The sequence below is a fragment of the Camelus dromedarius genome, chromosome 10 (assembly GCF_036321535.1).
Source record: "Camelus dromedarius isolate mCamDro1 chromosome 10, mCamDro1.pat, whole genome shotgun sequence".
Lineage (NCBI taxonomy): Eukaryota > Metazoa > Chordata > Mammalia > Artiodactyla > Camelidae > Camelus > Camelus dromedarius.
This window is the reverse complement of record NC_087445.1, coordinates 46,854,725-46,874,937: the sequence shown is the minus strand read 5'-3', so window position 1 is coordinate 46,874,937 and position 20,213 is coordinate 46,854,725. Positions and strand designations below refer to the sequence as shown.

The 20,213-nt window shown below is 47.6% G+C and overlaps 1 protein-coding gene across 3 annotated transcripts in view; it reads right to left on the bottom strand.

The window, feature by feature from the left end:
- Positions 1 to 20,213, bottom strand: part of TMEM8B (transmembrane protein 8B) — a 37,115-nt gene that overhangs the window by 11,851 nt on the left and 5,051 nt on the right. For 2 of the 3 annotated variants that reach the window (XM_031450014.2, XM_031450012.2), the window contains exons 3-12: positions 19,636 to 19,843; positions 13,482 to 13,615; positions 12,883 to 13,151; positions 11,950 to 12,275; positions 7,873 to 7,966; positions 7,591 to 7,714; positions 7,339 to 7,481; positions 6,962 to 7,140; positions 251 to 397; positions 13 to 129 (exon numbers count right to left, since the gene is read on the bottom strand). In XM_031450014.2, coding sequence (XP_031305874.1) covers positions 13 to 129; positions 251 to 397; positions 6,962 to 7,140; positions 7,339 to 7,481; positions 7,591 to 7,714; positions 7,873 to 7,966; positions 11,950 to 12,275; positions 12,883 to 13,151; positions 13,482 to 13,615; positions 19,636 to 19,843 — 1,741 coding nt within the window. The remainder of the gene's footprint in view (positions 1 to 12; positions 130 to 250; positions 398 to 6,961; positions 7,141 to 7,338; positions 7,482 to 7,590; positions 7,715 to 7,872; positions 7,967 to 11,949; positions 12,276 to 12,882; positions 13,152 to 13,481; positions 13,616 to 19,635; positions 19,844 to 20,213) is intronic. The other variant, XM_031450017.2, reaches the window with a different exon arrangement.

Here is a 20,213-nt window from a genome sequence, read left to right as displayed (position 1 = left end):
TCCCAACCTTACCCAGGCTGTGGCCAAGATCCCCAGGGCAAAGAGGCTGGGTCCAAGCAGGTTCCAGAGTCCATGCCGGTCAAGCTGCAGAGCCATGGACAGCAGCATAGCCCCCAGCAAGTACAGCACCTAGAGAAAGAGGTCTCCAGGGGCTGGGCCGGGCAGTGAGAGGCACTTGGCGATGCCTCCGGGGGAGGATGGGAGTGGGTTTCACCTAGACTTTGTCCCCCGGGGCCCACTCTGGACTGACCTGCTTGACCACAGGCTGTAAACGAGCCATGGCAATGACAGTGACCCACACGGACATTAAGGAGCCCAGGAAATCACAGAACTGCAGCACATCGTAGTCCATGATGCAGAAAACCACAATGCCTGGCTGGTCACAGGCATGGTAGAACTGGGGGGAGAAAGGACAGGCATTGAGAGAATGTGGGGCAGAGGTTCAGGTCCACAAAGCCGGAGAGAGAGGCCACAAGGGAGGTCAGAGGACACAGACTAAGCAGAACTGGGAAACGTCCGACCCCACTCCTGAGAAGAATATGGTAGAGGCCCCGTCTCTCTCAAGCTGAATGTATTTGGCAGGCCTGACCCTCACCCTCACCTTCCTAATCTGCCTGCTTCTGGAATGTGCTGTGGAGAGCACCAGGCCAGGGGGTCCAGATCTCCCAGGCTGAGGCCAATCCTTGCCTAAATCTCCTTGTGCTCGCATAGGTTGTCTCACCTATAACCTTGGCCAATCTGGACCCCAAGCCTCCACCACACCCCGGTCTCTCCTGGTAGCTCAGACTCTGAGTTATGCTTCACCTTCAGACCTTGCACTAACTGGCCCTCTGCATCCCCTCCCACCCAATGCCATGGGCAGGGACACAGTAAGAAAAGAGGCAGTCCCTAAAGCCATGGAGAAGTGCATGGCACTTTACAGCATGGGGAAGAACATGGGGAAGGGACAGTGTTCACCCACTCTACACCATGGGAAACACAGTAAAGAACAGAGTGCTGAGGAACTTAAAAGGGGGTGCAGGGGACACAAGTAGAACTGGAACAAGCTATACTGGGCACCCCAGTTAAGAAACCAAGGTCTCCTGTCAGCCCTTGGGTCTGTGGTCTCCACTCCTGTGCCTCTCTAAACGATGCTATCACGGCCTCGGGCAGCCTGTGTCCCCTTATTTGTGAAAAGGGTTCCCAAGGAGAACTTGAGTTCAAGTTCATTTTGTCTTGGAACATTTGCTGTCACCTTTCTCTAAACTTCTGTATATAATTTATGTGATTTGAGTACTTATTGATGCCAAACACTAAGACCATATATGGTTTTAAGAATATCTTTGAGGCAAAGATGACAGGAACATGCCTCCCTCTGTGTCGTGTGCCTTATGAGCCCATCCAGAGAAAAGAAACTGGGTAGGACCTCTGAAGACAAAAAGCTCTGTCCGAGATCAAGCATCACAGTGGCACGCTCACGCCTCCCATCTCCTGACAGCATCCCTGCTAGATGTCAGGAAGAATGGGTTGTTATGGTGATGGAAGCAGGGTTAAGAAGAAAACTCTCAAAGCTGTAATGGGAAAAGAAAAGGTTTTGACCTACATAAACTTGATCAAAATCTACTCATCGGAGCTGAGCTTGAGACATGCCAGCAGATTTTAGGGGATCAAGAAAGTTTCTTAAGATTCTGTGAATCAATCTGTTTGACCTCTGTCCCCTGCACTGTACCCCAGTGCTCAGGGAGCCATGGCTACTGAGGGCATCTCTTGATAGGAGAGACAACCCTGTGTAATTGCCAGGATTGGGCTGAAATGCATTTGGCTGAACTGAAGCTGGGGCAGGAAAGCTAAGCATTTACCATCCAAAGGTAGCCTCTGAAGTGGCCTGATCACTAACTGGTGGGGCCCTTTAGTCACTACTTTCAGCCCACATCAGTTTCTTCATCATGCTATTAAAAGGCAACCCTAAGTCACAAGGGCTCTCAGCCCAAAAGAGAGGTGGCCTTACAGACTTCAGTGAGACAGGTATCCAGGCCTCTAGAGGCACAGCTCTGGGTGTGGTTGGGATATCCAGTCCACAGCTGAGGACAGGGACAGTGGAGCAACACAAGTTGTTCACTCACTGACAGCAACAGGGTCTCGGTAACTTCTGAGGAGAGTGGAAGTGAAAGAAATCTAGTCTCCTATTTGAACAAGTTAGAGTTGAGAACAAGAAGGTGGCGGTGAGGTCAGGAAGCAGAGTTCAGGGAAAAGGAGCAGTATATCCTGAACCTGTATCTCAAACCATGACACTCCAATCTCAATCACATAGCAGAGCCGTTAAGAAAAAGCGAGTGGGAAATGGAAGCAGGTCTGTTGTGAAAACTGACAGAATCCAGACCAGATGCAGAGGTGCCCCCAGTAGAATTCCCCAACAGAATGGAAAAACAGACTCAAAAGTTCAGTCTCAAGAGACAAAGGATGAGGAAGAAACCGCTAATGTTTCTTTTCAACCTGTTGAAGATTGCACCTGTCATTCAAATTACAAAATTTATAACTTTAACCAACAGAGGAGAAAGGGTGAACAATATAAGAGCTATAAGATAATAAAAATTATTATTACATAATATATAATCTTTTAGTATTATTATCTTGTAGCCCTTATATTATATAATAGTATTATATAACAAACAATACTATTAGTATTATATAACATATAGCTGTTATATAATATAAGGGCTATAAGATAATAATATAAGGGCTTTATATAAGAAGATAGGAGTTTAGAAAAAGAAATTTTAAAAAAACTTAGGGATATTAACTGGAATTGCAAAACCCTGGGTTCAATTCCCTCAAATTTCAAACTGCAGGTCTTAAACTTGTGTATCTATCTTCTTTCTTTTCCTTCGCTTCGGAGGTAAAGCATGTTGTCCCTTCAGGAAGAGCCTGTTTTGGAATGATTGTGTGTTAAATGAGTATCCCAGGCTTTAGAGAGGGTTTACAAGTCTGAGGACATGGATCCCTCTTATGCATTATTAAATTGAGAAAATGAGTTCTCACTGGGAAACTCTGACTTTTCATATGGGTCCACATCAGCATTAGAATTAATGCTTGAATATGCCAAAAAGGCTTATTTTCCAATTCTTTTTTTCTCATATGTTATTAATTGGGAGCTAATTTGGTTCCTAAACAAATCAATATTTTGGTCTTTTTCTACTCTACTTCCAAGACCAGATACAAGTACTACAGCTCACTGAATTACCCAATACCGTTTTATGATTTGAATTTTATTTCAAAGTATTAATTTTACTTTGCAGCTTCACCAAGCACTTGTTCCATATGCCTGACTTTCAAGCATATAGAAGGAATTGGCCAAACATTTCTGGAATAAACCCTTCAACCTCAAATAAGAGAGGATATATACCAGCAGAAAAAAAGCAAAGCTGAATCACTTAATATTGAAAACACATCTAAGAAAGTAATTAATTGAAGGCTGATTTCCTCCTAAGAATTCCTGCACTGAAAAAAAAGAGTAGGGAAAAATGGAGAAATCAGCTCTGAAGCAGATTAGGGGGAAATCATCTCTCTAGTATTCTATGACTGATTATTCTCCAAGTGCACTAAGAGGTCAGAGAGATTAAGGTCGTAGAAAACATGTAGGGGTAGAGTCCAATTAAAATTACCGTGTGAAGTGAACAACATGATCTACACTTCACCAGTACTGATCTGGCTACTGTCACTGCTGAATGTCTGAAAATGCCATCAGTGAAGTCCATCACTGACTCCCTCACAGGGCACGATTCACTAGGGAAACCAGCCAACAACTTGTGGCAGCTTACTTCATTGAAACTTCTCAACCCTGAGGAGACAGCATCTTGTCATCATATATCCTAGGTATATATCTGTCTCTTCTACCCACAGTGCTTCAGCCTGCTTTATTATTAATACATGGAGCAGAATCCATTATCTATTGCCATGGCACCCCATCCATCACCATCTCTAACCAGGAGACACAATTTATAGTAAATAAGGTAAAGCAAATTGCTCACCATCATAGATTTCACTGGAGTAACCATTTATCCATAACCTAGAAGCAACTGGCTCAACAGAACTCCGGAATGGGCTACTGAAGGCTGAGTCATGTGCAGTGGCACCTGGGAGACTCTACCCTGAGTGTCTGGAATACTCTCCTGTCTGTTTGGCACACAGTATGTGCTCAGTAAGGTTTTAGTCATCTTACACTTCATGCCATGTATACTCATGGAAGAATATCCCCACACCAATAAACTTTCCCCCGTGCAAAAAAAAAAAAAAATATATATATATATACATACATATACACATATACACACAAAAATATGTTGCAGTATTGTCTCACTGAAAATTGTGGACTAATTTTTAGATTAGTATTCCCATTGTCAATAGAATTAAAAAGAAATGGTAGAAATAACACAGAAATATTGGGGGATTTAAGAAGAGAAATTCAGACTACAAATTGGCTTCTATCAGTGTAATCTAATCTAATTTGACACTTTCCTCAGCTTTGCATTTTTTTTTACTTAAAAGGTAATTTTGGAAAATTATCCTAAATTGTTTTTTTCCTGTGGATTTTATATTTTTATAACATAACTACACAGTTCATCTAATGCTCCAAAACAGAGTATCCAGGCAGTACAGAATTAAAAACTAGAAATGCAAATATACTCAATCCAGGCAATCCAGGAACATTAGCACTCAAGATAGAAAGAAACCTATTGCTGTTTCTTATTTTCTGCTTCTGTTTCCCCTTGGCAACAGTCATGGAATTTTGCCAAGGGCCATTGAGTATTACTTGTATGATGCTATGAGAAACAGAAGAGGTAACGAGGAGGTAGACTTGCAGCCAGGATCTCAGAGATCAGCTAGGGGGCTTCAGGGGCCCCAGGATGTCAGCTCTGTCTGGGTCTTCTGGGATCCAACTATGAGGACTCAAGTAGCCCTGCAGGACATGTGGCTTGAACCATATGGGTTTCAGGTGCAATGCCTGTTTTATTTTCCCTGTGATTTCTTGTATTTGGTTTAGTTATATTTTCTGATCTTTTGAATGGCTCTTCTTACATTTTAAGAATTTGAGAACTACTAAACCGAGGTCATAAGTTTCTCTGTATACTCCAAGAATTCTGAGAAACTGAAGTCAGTTTAGAAAAGTATCAATGCATACTCACTGTCCTGGTGCAAGGGGAACACTACAGCTCAGTGATTACATGAGAGGCTCTGGAGGCAGGCTGAGTGAGAATTTTGGTTGTACCACTCAACTCAGACCTTAGGTAAAGTATTTAAATTCATCTGCAAAAAAGGGATGATGACAATATAATATCTACCTATTATTACAATGCTATTGGGGGGAGTTGATGAGCAGTGTCTGACACACAGCATGTACTCAGGAGATGTTATTTTTCTGTTAGTGTTATCTGAACTGTCCAGCTAGATACAAAGTCAAGTACTGGGTTTGTGGCCTGTTTTTTTCTTAACATATTTTACATATTTACATTTTGCATTTTAAACTCCTGAAGAACAGAGCTACCAGGCCCTGGATGGGACCTGACGCACTACTCCAAGGTTTTGAAGACAGGGAAGACTGTCATCTACTGTGCTGGTACTGATACCTGTGATATGACCAATGGGCCTTTAGATGGAGGATATGGAGGAATGAAATAAGTCTAAACTAAATAATGAATGGGAAAGAGGGACAACAGGGAACCTCCCTGGGAAAACTGAATCACAAGCAGCTCTCCATTTTGGCCCTTGTGGAAAAAGAACAGGACTTAGAGCAGGACTTTAGGCAACCCCTCAGAGCCAATATCTTTTCCTTGATCTTTGCTTATTGCCTCATTTAAGAAAGTGGAAGCTCTGTATGTGGTGCCAGGCACTTTTGGCTCCCCCAGCATTCCTACCAGGGGAAGGTCTTTTCTGGTTGATATGCCATCAAATCCCGAAGATGAGGAGTCATCTGGTACCAAACTCTGGAGCCAATGCCCAGGATGCTTGTGCGAAGTGCAGGAGAATGGACATGCTCACCCCACTTAGGTATTCTTACTAACTGTGAACCATGTCAGATCTGCACATAACCAAAAGGGCACTGGTGAAACAGCTATTGCTAGAGGATTTGGTGAGCAACAGTATAAAGGGTGTCTGGCAACAAAAAAAGAGAAGCAGTGTCTAATATAAAATAGCATGAGGCACTGTCAGAGCAGGTCTAAAAAAGGGTCCGGTGAAACAAAATTGGGATGTGCTGTTCTCATGAAGCTTAAGGGGCCAAGGTCTCTCTCTATGGAATGGTACAGCCCACTCTTCCTCACCTGTGGAGGAGCGTCCAGGACCTAGGACATGACCCTCAGTCTCAGGACATTTGCCCCCTCTTTCTCCTAGATGATAAGTAGATATTTGTAATTTGGACATGTGTCTGATCTGTTCATGCTGGACAACAGGGAGGCATGTATTAGTTTTTAAGACATCCTTGTCACTAAAACATGAGAAAAAGTCTGGATTCACCTAAGATGTTTGCAGTGCTCATAGGCAGGCCCTATGTATCACAAGATGCCAAGAGCCCAGGGATGAGATGAAAAGATCCCTAGATGCAGCATTTCAGGGGGAATGTGTACACACTACTCCATATTGTAGGTCAGGGGTTCTCAGCCAGTGTGTTGAGGTAAAGGTCCCCTCTGCCCTTAATGTAGACAGGCAGGGTGGGGGACAGCTGGAGACCCATACTGTCTCCAGTGGCTGTTATCTTAAGTCGCAAACAGTGTAGTTCCTTTACCCCAAGTGCCTTACAAAAATTACCATGTTCTATGCATGCCATGTATATATGAAATGACCAGGAAGTACTGCTGTAGAAGACACAGTTTAGAGGAGCCATCCTCATACTATGAAAGTGTAGACATCCCCAAACTCGTGGAAACCACGGTGGAAATGTAGACCCTCACCCACCACCATGGATAGGGACTCGGTGAAGGCCACATACCGTGGAGAAGAACATGGTGAAGGTGTAGACAGCGGCTTCTAGCACGTATCGGCTCCGAATGGCCAGGACCACGGGTGGCAAAAACATGAGGTTGCTCAGGCACAGCAGTAGTGTGGACAGCAGCTGGAATCCATAGGTGAGCGCATCCGCACTGTCGGTGCAGCCCCAGCCCCGCCACCCTGCGGGTGGGAAGGGCACAGGATGGAAGACAGAAGGCAGCCATGGGTTCGGCAGACACTTCTGCTGGCGGCCTCTGGCCAAGCCCGACACCACGGCCAGGGGACACTCTGCCCCCGCTTTCTCTCCAAACCCAGCAACTCAGGCTGCCGCCTCCCTCCCGTCCCCAGCTGGGCTCCCTTGCCAGCCTGGCCGCTCACCGGCCTTGCACTCGCAGGCGGCGTACAGGTAGTTGTGCGTGCGCAGCAGCTTGCACTGGCCGTAGGGCCCGCAGTCGTCCACGCACGGGGACAGAAAGGTGCGCAGCCGCACCTCGGCCGTCGCGTTCCGGCACCGCACAAACCTACGCACAAACTGGCCGTCACCTGGGGCCTGGGGTTGCATCCTCCCAGCCCCGCCCCGCCCCGCCCCGCCCCGCCCCGCCCCGCCCTGCCCCGCCCTGCGCTGCTCACCGAGGCCCCACCCCGCACAGGGAGCGCAGGGTCAGGAACCAGGTCCCCGTCTGCGGGAACGGGATTCGCAGCCTGGCCACTCTGGAGGTGGCACTGACCGTGAGGAGGAAACCGGCCAGGGACTCTGAGGGGAGAAGGGAAGGGGCACTGTGGGGTCAGGACTTAAAGAACCCTCATCCACCTACCCCTACTTCCCAGACGCCCAACCATCCTTCCTCCATACCCTCCTCCCCCTTGCCCCAAACTTCCAGCCCCCTCCCACTCCCTAATTCCTCACCCCACCTTTGGAACAGGTCACGGCTGCATCCCCCTGGCTCAAGGGCACCTCATGAGTCAGGCATCCGAACACTGTCACATTTTCCTGGTGCAGGGAGCTCTGGGCAGGGCAAGTATAAAGATGAGGCTGTCACACCCTCCAGGTCCTCCTACCACCACCTCCAAACTCCTACACCTCTCAACCCCTCCCCAGAAGCCCCTCCCGGCTGTCACTGGACACCCCATTCTGGCAGGTGCTCACCACACTGAAGGCTCCCCTACCTCCTTCATTCTTACAATAGAGAAACTGGGAAACACCACCATCTTCCACAGCAGAGATCTTTCAAAGACTGATGAGAAGGCAAGGCTAATTCTTAATCTTTTCTTTGGGCAGAATGGTTTAAATTCTGTCCAGGCAAGAGAGAACACCCTCTTTCTCAGTCTGTCTAATTTGTTGAGGGGAAGGGGAAGGGCACTGTTGCTGGATGTAGAAACTGGTTGTGAACAAAGGTAACTGCAGTTTATCAATCATCTTCAGATCTTCACCTGGGCCTGAAGGCAAGAGTCATGTAAAGAAATGCACTCATCCTCAGGTAAAATGATCCTAGGTACTGAACAGTAGTAACAGAATGCCTGTGGGATTAAATGTAGCAACTGGCTGGGATGAAAAGAAACCGGATATCCACAAGAGTAAATGGAAAGGGTTGTCCACAAGAATAAAGGTAACAGGAAGCTATAAGATCACCTCATTCAAGAAGGATTTGAGGCAGCTTATTAAATACATATAATAGGATAAAATAAATGCATGAGGGAAATTTACAAATCAGGATAGGAAAACAAAGTCTGTCCCTAGACATGGGCCAGATATTTGATGCTGACTTCCAAGCAACCAAAGCAAAGAAGGAAACATGATGAGTGACCAGATTTGCGAGTCCACAAGATAAAAGTTAATCAATCTCAGAAGCACTGCACCCAAAAGGGTGGTTCTCAGTTAACTTTGAATCAAGGAAGCACTAAGTTATTTGCAAAAGATGAAACTGACAAGGGCTTAATTTCCAGAATATATGAACAGCTCATATGATTTAATAAGAAAAAAACCAAACAACCCAATCCAAAAATGGGCAGAAGACCTAAACAAACAATTCTCCAATGAAGACATATGAATGACCAACAGGCACATGAAAAAATGCTCAATATCACTAATTACCAGGGAAATACAAATCAAAACTACAATGAGGTACCACCTCACACCAGCCAGAATGGCCATCACTCAAAAGTCCACAAATGATAAATGCTGGAAAGGGTGTCAAGAAAGGGTCGTTTGGTGCAGCCATTATGGAAAACAGTATGGAGATTCCTCAAAAGACTAAAAATAGACTTACCGTATGACCCAGCAATCCCACTCCTGGGCATATACCCAGAAGGAACCCAAATTTAAAAAGACACCTGCACCCCAGTGTTCATAGCAGCACTATCTACAATAGCCAAGGCATGGAAACAACCTTAATATCCATCAACAGATGACTAGATAAAGAAGTTGTGGTATGTTTATACAATGGAATAATACTCAGCCATAAAAAATGACAACATAATGCCATTTGCAGCAACATGGATATCCCTGGAGAATGTCAAAGTGAAATAAGCCAGAAAGAGAAAGAAAAATACCATATGACATCACTCATATGTGGAATCTAAAAAAAAAAAAAAAAGACAAATGAACTTATATATAAAACAGAAACAGATTCAGACATAGAATACAGACTTGTGGTTGCCAGGAAGGAGCAGGGTGGGAAGGGATAAACTGGGAGTTCGAGAATTGCAGATACTGACATATAATATAAATAAGTTTATACTGTATAGCACAGGGAAATATATTCAATATTTTATAGTAGCTCGTGGCAAATAGAATATAAAAATGAATATATGTATATTCATGTATGACTGGAGAATTGTGTTGTACACCAGAAATTGATACATTGTAAACTTGACTATAACTCAATAAAAAGAAATAAATTTAAAAAAAAAAAAGCACTAAGTGCCTCCTATCCTTAACTGCCAGAGTGAATTTCATACAACTTGCTCGTAACCTCCCTCAGTGCAAGCCCAGGGCAATATGCCAAATTATTCAGCATAAGCCCTTCTGGTGAAAGCCAAGCAAAAATGTCCTCTAGGTATGCAGTTTTCTGATCCAAATGTCCAATTCTTGATCCAAGGGAAAAATCAAAATACTTGGAGGGAAACATCAGAGTAGAGGTGCCAATATACCTTTCAGAATAAACATAACAGGCTGTCTGAGGTGTGCAGCAAGTGTCAAAGCATGCAGATGGCTGGAATGTAAGCATATGCCCTTTAGAGAAAATGGACAAGAATGCAGAGAGGGATAGGGTTAGGCAGCGAGGGCTGGGCCGCTCCTCTCAGGATCCTGAGGAAGAGAGAGTATGGATGAGGCTGGCCTCTGATATAAGCTCTATGGTTTCAAGGTCAAATCAAGACTTCACTGTCACTGACCAAAGTCATGGTAATAAGCAAACACAAAATATATAGTCTTAGCCAGAACAGAATCAGAGAGCAAGATGCAAATAAGGAACATCTCGGGGTTGAAATCAGCTCTGTCCTGACCAGCAGGACCACTAGAAAGTTCTGAGCCATGTCCCATAAAATACCACATCAAGCCACAGACCAGGTCTCAAGTGGGCTGACAGGAAAACTGTCCCTGCCCCAGAACTGGGGGATAGTAGAATTAAAAGGATTCCTGGCTGAGGGAACAGTAGTTAAATTATTAGATCAACGGCAACCCAAGACAGTTGCCAGTGGCCTGACACAAAACTCTGCCCTTAGCCCAGTCTTATTCAATGCTGAAAATAATGACTAAGTCATGTAGAAGGCTAGCTTTTCAAGTGTGTGAGTTACATAAAACAGAGAAGACCCAAGGCCCAAACCAGTATTAGGCAATGCCTCAAAGATGGACATAAATTCTTCCACTCGGGTTAAAAAGTGCACTGCAAAAACACAAGATAGGAATTGGCAGTGTTTATATGTACCAGGCTCAGGGCATGAAAATGCGCATGCCCCTTGGTTACAACTAGCTAAATACAGCAGTCAATGTGGATAAGGACTAGGGGGGCAATGTGGATAAGGCACTAGGGTGCCTTCTTCTATTTTCCAAGGCTTTCATGTGTGATCCTATTACTTCTATAATTAAAAAGTAAATGTATACAATTGTTTTGAAGAAAAAAAGATGGAAAGGAAAAAGACCCAGAGGTCTTAGTTCACCACAAGCCTCAAGTCCCACAGTGTGAGGCAGCAGCTGAAAGAGGTAACTTGATCTCAGGCTGCCTGTCACCCAGCTCAGACCACCCCAGATCACTTATTTCAGAGGCACAGTGACAAGCAGTATGAGGAGAGAGCGGAGGATGAAGAGAAGTCTCAGACACTGAGGTTCAGCTTTGGTGAGATTGAGAGGCATCTGAAGGGCTGTTAAAATTGGATAGAGATGCAACAAATGTACCACACTAAGGTATGATGTGAGTAATACAGGAAACTGTGCGGGGAAAGAAAGGAACTCTCTGTACTTTCATCAGTTTTTCTGTAAGCCTAAAACTTCTCTGAAAAATAAAGTCTATTTATTTAAAAAAAATGGACAGAGGTAGATGACTGGATATTGCTTCTGAGGTAAAACAAAGATCAGTGGGTAAAAATCCACGGAGGCAGACTTCAACAGAATGCCAAGAATACCTCTGGCAATCAGAGCTGTTTAAGTACGGACTGTATGGTCTCAAGAGGTGGTGAACTCCCATCACAGGAGATCTGCAAGAAAAAATCCACACCTGCCACAGAGAGAGGCCCTTAGTGAGTGGCAAGTTGGCCTGCAAAACTGGGAAAATCTGGACCATTCTGAGCTGCCCTGGCTTCCTAGCCCATTTGCAATAAATACTCAGGGCACATTTGTTGACCAGAATTGGGCTGATACATGGTCTCTAACCATAAAACTGGGTGAAAGCAACCTGGATAGGCTTCCTGGAGGAGGTAGGGCCCCTTCACCCCTGACACCATCTCCTTCAAGTTCCACCACAGGGCGACCTCCCCGTTCTCCACAAAGAGTACCGCATTGAGCTGGAGCTCCAGGCTGAGGACACCTCCGCTGTCCAGCACTGGCAGCAGCCTCAGGGCAAACACAGCTGGACGCTCAGGGGGGAGGGCCACGCTGGGGCCAAAGAAGATGTAGAAGTGGACGGAGAAGGTGTCCAGTTCATTGCGCAGCGTCGGGCGCACCGGCCAGCAGTGCTCGGGAGGGGTTGTGGCCCCAGGCCCCTCAGCAGGGGCTCCGAGGGATGGCGGCTCTGGGGGCAGTGACTGGCTGCCCAGTGACTGGGGCATGTTCATGGCAGCTCCAGGGACCAGGGCACGGGACAGGCTGGGCTGCGGGCACTCTGTGGGGCAGAGAAAATTGGAGCTGGGGCCTGCTGCCCTCACAGCCCTGCAGCCCCACCACAAAAGATCTGAGCCAGACAGGATTTATCAAAGGGTGAGGAGGGTGACAACTATAACCAAATGTCTCCTAGGAGTCTGGCATCTAAGTTCACAGGACAGGGTCCAGGGCCTTCCTAATGTTCACAGCTAACAGAATGTCACGTTGAGGAAATCAAGGTCATCTCTCCCTCCCCAAGGGCAATGAGAACACTGCTGAAACAGATGATGGACCCTCTTACTCACTTGCAAGGGCTTTGGCAAGGACATGACCCAGAGGTCCTAGCTGTCCCTGCCTACCCCAGGACACTGAAATAGAGATTAAATCAAGGAGAGTAATGAGGTCGCTTAGTTAGCCCCCAGTCAGGTGCCAAAAAATGATCTGAAGGCCTTCCAGTGAATGGAAGCTCCATGTAGGAGGGCTTTGGGGAGTGTGAAGGAGCCTGGGTAGGGTCAGGGAGGTCACAGGGACATAGCCGAGGATCAGTGAACACAGCCACTATGCCTGCCCCTTCCCAGCTACAGGTGTGGACAGAGGCTGGGTGGCTGGACAGGTGTGGGGCTTCTAACCTTGCAACCGCACACACAGCTGGAAGCGGATGGTCCTGCCAGGGCCCCGCGATGGTGTCTCCACACGCACGTAGACCCAGTGCCCCCAGGGGGGTAGTGCCAGCTCCAGCTGGCATACTGATGTACCTCCACAGGCCACAGAGCTTGAGTTGTGCAGGGGTGGGGCCTTGGGACGTAGGCGCAGTGTCAGGGGGCAGGCAGATGCCCCTCGGCCCCCCACACACACCAGCTGTGCTGAAACCCTGTAAGTGAAGCTGGGCACAAAGACCCTGGGCAGAGGGGAGGTTGGGGGTAAGAAAAGACAGGGTACAGAGAGGTGAGAGGGACACAGGATGAGGGAAACACTGGGAAGAAGGGGTCATGGAGAGGTAAGGGACACAGGAGAACAGGAGACCTTTTGGGGGTCTTCCCCTCTGTCCTGGGAGAGAGGGAGGGAGGGTCGGGCCAGCCCTCAGGCTCTGGGTGGCCCAGCAGTCCAGGTTGGCTGGAGGGAGAGCAGGAACAGCAGGCAGGCTAAGAAGCCAAAAGAACCTTGTTCCCTTTTTGAGGTCAGGGAAGGAAGACAGGAAGGGCCCGGTTTACGGGAGCATTCCACTTACTTGTACAGGGCTGAGCGATTGTGGGGGGAGAGGGTTTGTTCTGAGGGTCGCCCAGGCACCAACACAGCAACGTCCAGCAAACGCCGGACAATCAGCTGCGGCTGAAGGAGGTACTGACACTCATCCTGTAGACCCTGAGACAAAAGCAGGGGTGATAGGAGGGGAGAGACAGAAAGGTGCACTAAAGCAAGGCAAACAGCCTGCTGAGGACAGGGACAAACCTCCTCCAGCCCTCCTGCTTCTGGGGCTATGACTGCAGTCTCTCTAAGCTCTGGGTCCTTCCTAGGTCTGCAGGATCTGTTGTGACCCTCAGCACTGGCTGAGGTTTAGAGACACAAAACCAGGCCCTCCTGACAATCAGGCCCTGCCTACCCTCCTCCAACCCAATCCCTCCTCCTGAGTATCCCTGGACAGACCCTCAAGGTAATTTTGAACCACTCCATTCCCTGACCCTCAGGAACGCAGAGCACTAGCACTCCTTGAGCATAGGAAAGCTCCTTAAAGGCCTCCAGTCCAAACCTCCCTCCTCCCCCAGCTGAATCTTTCATTTCCTTTATTCTCCACCTGCCCCTCCCAAGTGCTTGTCCAGCCTCTACTTAAACACCCCCAGGAAAGAGCCAGTCTACCTCCCAGGCAATCTCCAGACTATAAGCAACCCGAGAACAGAAACCTGGTCTGCCAGACACAGAGCCTAATGTAAAGTGCACCCTTCACAGATGAATGTTTGCTGAATAAATGAATCAACCCAGCTGGGGGCAGCTCTGACCTTTATGAAGCAAAGCCTATCTTCTGTCTCCCTTCCCACCACTCTGCCTCATGGGCCCCCAGATGCATCTGCTCCTTCTGCCCCAGTCTGGGTTTCTTCTGTTACTGGAGGAGAACAGCCACATCTCCCCAAGCGCCTCTTCTGGATAGAATCCCTAGCACTCCTCTACTCAGGTGACACCACCAGGCCCAGGCAGCCACAGCATCTTCAGGGAGCACGGTCCCAATTGTTCCAGCTCCTCTTCTGCAGCCTTTGCAGCAATCTGGGCCCTCGATACTAGCAGTTCAGGGGAAAAGGGGCTCCTGATTAGGCTTCTCTCATCTTCTGAACAAATGGCCTTATGCCCAATAAACCAGAGGCTATTGTTCACTTACTTGGTTATTCTTACCAAGACATACCATTAACCTTGTTCGGGGACAAAGATCCCAGGCTCCGACGTCCCACTGAGTTCCATGCCATGGAACAAGCCAGCCAAGGCATGTCTGCTGACTTCTAGCAAAGTTCCACAAGGCTGGAAAGAGGCCTTGATGGATGCCATGCTGCAACATCTCATTATCCTCTGCCTTCTGCATCACTGCATCCCCAATGCCCAACACACCACCTGGCATACACTCGGTGCTAGAAAATATCTATTGAGTTAAAGAACTGGTATCAAAAAGAGGGTCCCTTCAGAGAGCTCCTGAACCCATCTAGTTACTCAGAGACCTCCATCTCTGGTATCCAAAGCAGATGTCCCTCATATTTGGCATCAAATACTAAAAACCAGAAATACTCTCACAAGTTATTTCATTGACCCCACTTCCTAAGGTCAGGAATCACTACCATAATAATCTTGCTGTGAATGATCCCCAAGGCTGAGGACTCACACTCAGAAAATGGCCCATTTCCTTACTAGACAGTCCAGAGGGAAGAAACACTTTGTTCCACATTTTGCTTGCTGTTGGCCTAACTAAAGGATAGTGGACAGGACCTCTCTGGTTAAGAAGTGCTCCTTCCTTAAACTGTATAATGTGCACATCCAATACCTCCCTTCTTATAGATAGGAGCATTCAGTCAGCGGAGAGCAGGGAAGACGCAGTGACCTTCACCCTGTACTGGGGCCACAGAAAGGGCACCAGAAGTCAGATCCTCAAGAGCTGCCATGGCAGAAGCCAAGTGAGAGAATCCAAACTCAGTCAACATCCGTAGTCATGAAAGGAACAGCGCTAAAACAAGGGAGCTTGAGAAACCAGGAGGGCCAAAAGTAAGAAGGGGAGTGAGAAGCAATCTGAAAGAAGCTGGAGTGGAAGGCCTTAGATTGGTTCCTAGACTGTCCTTGATTCCTAGACTGTCCTAGTATGGGTGGGCTGGATGTCTTCAGAAAAGTCTGAGCCTCTGGGTGAGGTGTGCAGACTGAAGATGCCCAAAGACACTTGGCCTTCTCTGTGGGAATATTTCAGTGCTTAGCACTGCCCCAGCCCACAGTCAGCCAGCACCAATCAACATGGAAGTAAATAATCGCTGGACAGACTTCAGGGGGCAAGAGTGGAAGAAGGGAGTCCACTTAGGAGGTTACTGTGGTGGTCCAGCAGAAGGCTGAGGGGAGGTGTGTTAAGGGCAGAAATAGAGTAGGTGCACCCAGTGCATGCTTTAGTAGTACGGTCAACAAGACTTTCCCTATAGATCAGTTGTGTGGAAATAAGAGAAAAAAGGAGAATAAAGTATGACACCTAAATCGGGCTTGAGCAAATGGTGAATGGCAGTGCCATTTACTGAGATTAGAGAAAGAAGAGGCTTAGACTGGGAGATGTGAACTAGCAATCAAAGAGATTCTTACATTAGTCTCTGGATATGTACTTGCTAACTCTGAGATGGGCCTTAGGCATCCAATCGGAAATGTCAAGCAAGACATCGAATATGAAGTCTGAGACTCAAAGAAATTAGGACCCTCTCAATATACTTGGAAAACATGAACTTATAGGTGGTATTTAAAACCATGGTGCTGGAGACACCTAGCAAGAGAATGGAGAAATAAAAAGGAGTTTTCCCAAGACCAAGCTTTGGGGCATCACAACATGAGTAAGATCAAGCAGAGGAGAAGCCAGGAAAGGAGACAGAGGAGTGGGTGGTGGGCAGGAGGAAAACCAGGACAGTGCTGTAAAGTCACAAAGGCCAAGAGGAGAAACTGTTTCAAGACGGAATGGGTAATATGAGTAACTAGGTAACAGCTGGCTACTAGTTACCTCTGGAAAGGGGACGTGGGGACTAAACGGGGACCAAGGGAAGAGGAAAACTTACTTTTCACTGTATGCCTTTTGTACCTTTCGAATGTTGTATCAGGTGCATATATTACCTATTTGAAATACAAATAAAATAATTTAGAAGGAGGAAGAAAAGCAGAAGGAAGACTGCTAGCAGATTTTAACCACAACAGTTGAGATACTGAGCCGCGCTTGGTCCTAGCTGGTGGATTCAACCGAATCTTCTCTTCTGTACAATCGGCTTCTTTGCTTTCCTCACTGTTGTTTTCATTATTTATCTGCTTTTATTTACTTTCAAATCTTGGAGCTGGTAAGAGGAAGCACTCAAGGAGAACTGTGCCCAAGGCACTTGGAGAACATACTCCTAATAAGCCATTTGGGTGCCAGATGTTACCCACAACCCAAAGGCCAGCCCTTCAGGGCAGACTGGCAACTGGACACCACAGGGTGCACATATGCTCCAACACAGGAAACACAAGGAGATGGAGGGCATGGGTCAAGACAGAAGGGGTTGACAGAAGTAAGAAGAAAAGGAAAGGAGGAGAAATGAGATCAGTTTTAGGCAACATGAGTTTGAGAAAATGGCAAAAGGGCAACAAATATTTGCCAGGCCCCAACAATGTGCCAGGCTCTGTGCTGGACGCTAGGAATACAGTCGTGAATAACACAGACACAGGGGCCAGAGCTCAGGAAAGCGCCTGCACCAGATAAGTCACTTCCCTTTTACAACCTCATAAGGCTTCCCCGTCACTCTCAGGATAAAGTTCAAGCTTCTAGGTCCTTTATGATCTGCCCTCTGTTCACCCCTCCAGCTCCCTCACTCATCCCAACAACCGCCCCACACTGAACCAGTTCAGTTCTCCCTTCTCAGCTTTAGCCCATGCTACTCCTACCACCTGGAGTGCCCTTCCCAGCTTTCTCAACATCAGGCCTCACTTCCTAACAGTTTCCTAAAACCACTTCTCCACCACACTACCGAGCGGAGGTATCCACCTCTCCTTTGTCCTCCTAAAATATCTCACTAATATACATCTTATTTATCTGTGTCCCTAGCATCCAACCCAGGGCCTGGAACAAAGCAGGTGCTCAAAGACTAAGGTCTAGTGGGAGGTCTGAACTCATCCCAATGCTAAGAAGGCCCCTAGAAACAGTGCTGCCTTCTTATTGCCAGGACTCTTCAGTCCCTACCCAAGGATATCCCTGAACCCACACCACTTCCTTTGTTGGCCAAGTCCCATGGGAAGTCAGAACCATGGTACAAGGAGGAGACAAGTTGAGAGTCAGAGCCCTGGAGAAGCGCTCTGGACAATCCACTCACAGGCTTGAGTCTAGGGAATCAACCAGAGAACTTAAGAATACTTAGAGGCCCACAGAATATTCCAAATGGTAATCAAATTCTTAGAGGAATCACAAAGAAGATCCTTGCCCCCTAACCTCCAGAACAGGCCTGAATGGAGAGCTATGTCTCTCAGGGGGTTCACTCATGGCAAGGGAATTATGCCCTCTTCTCTCTAATCTCACTGTGCCCCAGGGATCTCTGCTGGCTAGGACTCCAGCTTGCAGTACCCAGTTCCCCAGGCCCCACTGCTATGTCTAGGTGCAAATGGGCCTGATCTGACCTCTCCTAACCAGGCTTCAGCTCCCATGATCCTAGCCCTGGCCTAGGCACCAGGCTGGTCCCACTCAATCAGAAAGGTTTTTGGATAACTAAAGCACGGCTTCAGAAGGATTTTCTCTTCTCGCAAAGAAAGTCAAAGATCAGAGTTGGGATCAGGAACAAGGTCTTTGGAATTTGGCCACAGACTTAAGAAGATATCCCTCCCAATAAAGGAACACTTGATTCTGATGAGAGTCAAGAACCTAGAACCCAGAGCCATTTCCAGGTGAGCTCCCAACATGTTCTCACTAGAGAGTTCCCAGGCCTGGACAGGAAGTTCTCCTGCACATCACTCCCAGGAAAAGCAGGTCTACCACTAAGCCCTAGAGATGCTCCCTCAGCCTGAGTTCCCAACTCTGCCCACAGTAGTGCCTGTACACTTGTCCCTGTGTAAATCTCAGCTCATTCAAAAGCATTATAACACCTTGGAACGCTGGGCTATTGCAAGAGGAGAGGGGAGTCTGACACAGTCACAGGGCCTGAGCCCTCAAGGAACTCACCCTGAAGAGAGACATGCGGGTCAAAACTTCACCTGACTGGGAATTTCTGCCCCTCCCAATTCTCAATGGCCAAACTCCACCCATTTTCTAGTTCTTCAAGTCCTGTTCTTTAAATCCGGCTCAGCTCATGCTGGGTCCTTCGCCCTGACCACTGGCTCCACATACATGGCCATCCCACTCTGACATGGCCACCTCATCACACCCTCCCTCCCCACCAGAGGACAAGAGTAAGCAACCTTTAGATCTTCTCACTGTAACGGAGTGGTCTAGCCTGCCCAGTACATGGGAATGGCAGGAAAATTCTGCGGCATTTCCTTCCCTCCAAACTAGAATGGAGAAGTAGCCTGACCTTAACCCTGTAACACTCCAGACTTTAACAACCTCTGCTCTATGAAATCACTGCCAATATTTGGGGTAAAGAGAGGCAATAGCTGGTTGGACACCAGTTGCTCAAAATCTCCCTTTAACAGTAAAGGGTTTCCCTGCCCCCAGAGTTCCCTTATCATCTTCCATAAGGCGCAGGGAACTGAAATTAGGATAGATGAGGAATGTATTCTCATGTATTCTCCCAGATGGACTAACGACTGGGCTGCAACCTACAAGAGTCTTCAGGGCTATCACCAAGATGTAGAGAAAGACTAGTCCTGGGTTTGTGCCGCAGCATCTGACTGGTCCCTGGCTGGCTTCTGATCACCTTGACTAACCCTGCGCCTTCCAATAGGAAGGGACACCACTTCCCAGGGCTGGGGCCTCTGATTGACTCTGGACTTTCCCTTCAGCTTACCTGAACCCACTATGTCCTCTAAGGTTCCCAAACTGCCTCCTGCAGGTCACGGCCTCTGGCCTACCAGGTGACCTGCTGACCCCTAGCTATGCCTCACCCCAGCCACCTTCATGCTGTTGCCCACACTGACACAAGGCTGGTCTGCCAGGTAGCCCAGAGATGGAGAAGCAGCTCTGGCCCCTCTTGTCCTGGACAGCATCAACCCACCTTGACAGAGATGTGACCGTGGGCCTGGGGAAGGTGGGCAGCCAAGAACCAGTCCCCAGGTAAGGGGCTGCTGATGTTAAAGATGCCGGAGGTGCGGTTGGGCAGTGTCCAGCTGAGAGTCAGTGAGAAAACCCCAGGCACAGCTGTGTCCCCTGGGAAGTGTGTGTGCAAGGGATTGATGACAGGGGGTGCCCCGGACCGGAAATACCTGGAGGACCAGAATGAAGAGAAGAGGAAAGCAGGCAATGGGGTGGGGGGCAGGAAATGGGGGAGAGAAAAGAGAACTGTCACTCATCACCAGTAAAACAAGTGGATTCTCCAGACTGACGCATGCAACGAAGTGGGTCCAGGTCAGGAGTCAGAACATAAAAGGCAAGAGGTCAGCTCAGGCACTCATACAGTCATACAGCAGTCAGGAATCATCGGGAGACAGAGGTCTTGGCCCTCACTCAGTCACACTTCAGTCTGGACAAGTGTCAGGGTCAGAAGGTCAGTTTAGATACTCATAAAGTCACATTCTAGTTTGGAAAGTGGCCTGGGGTTGGAAGTGGGGGTCAGGAGGTTAACTCAGACACTCA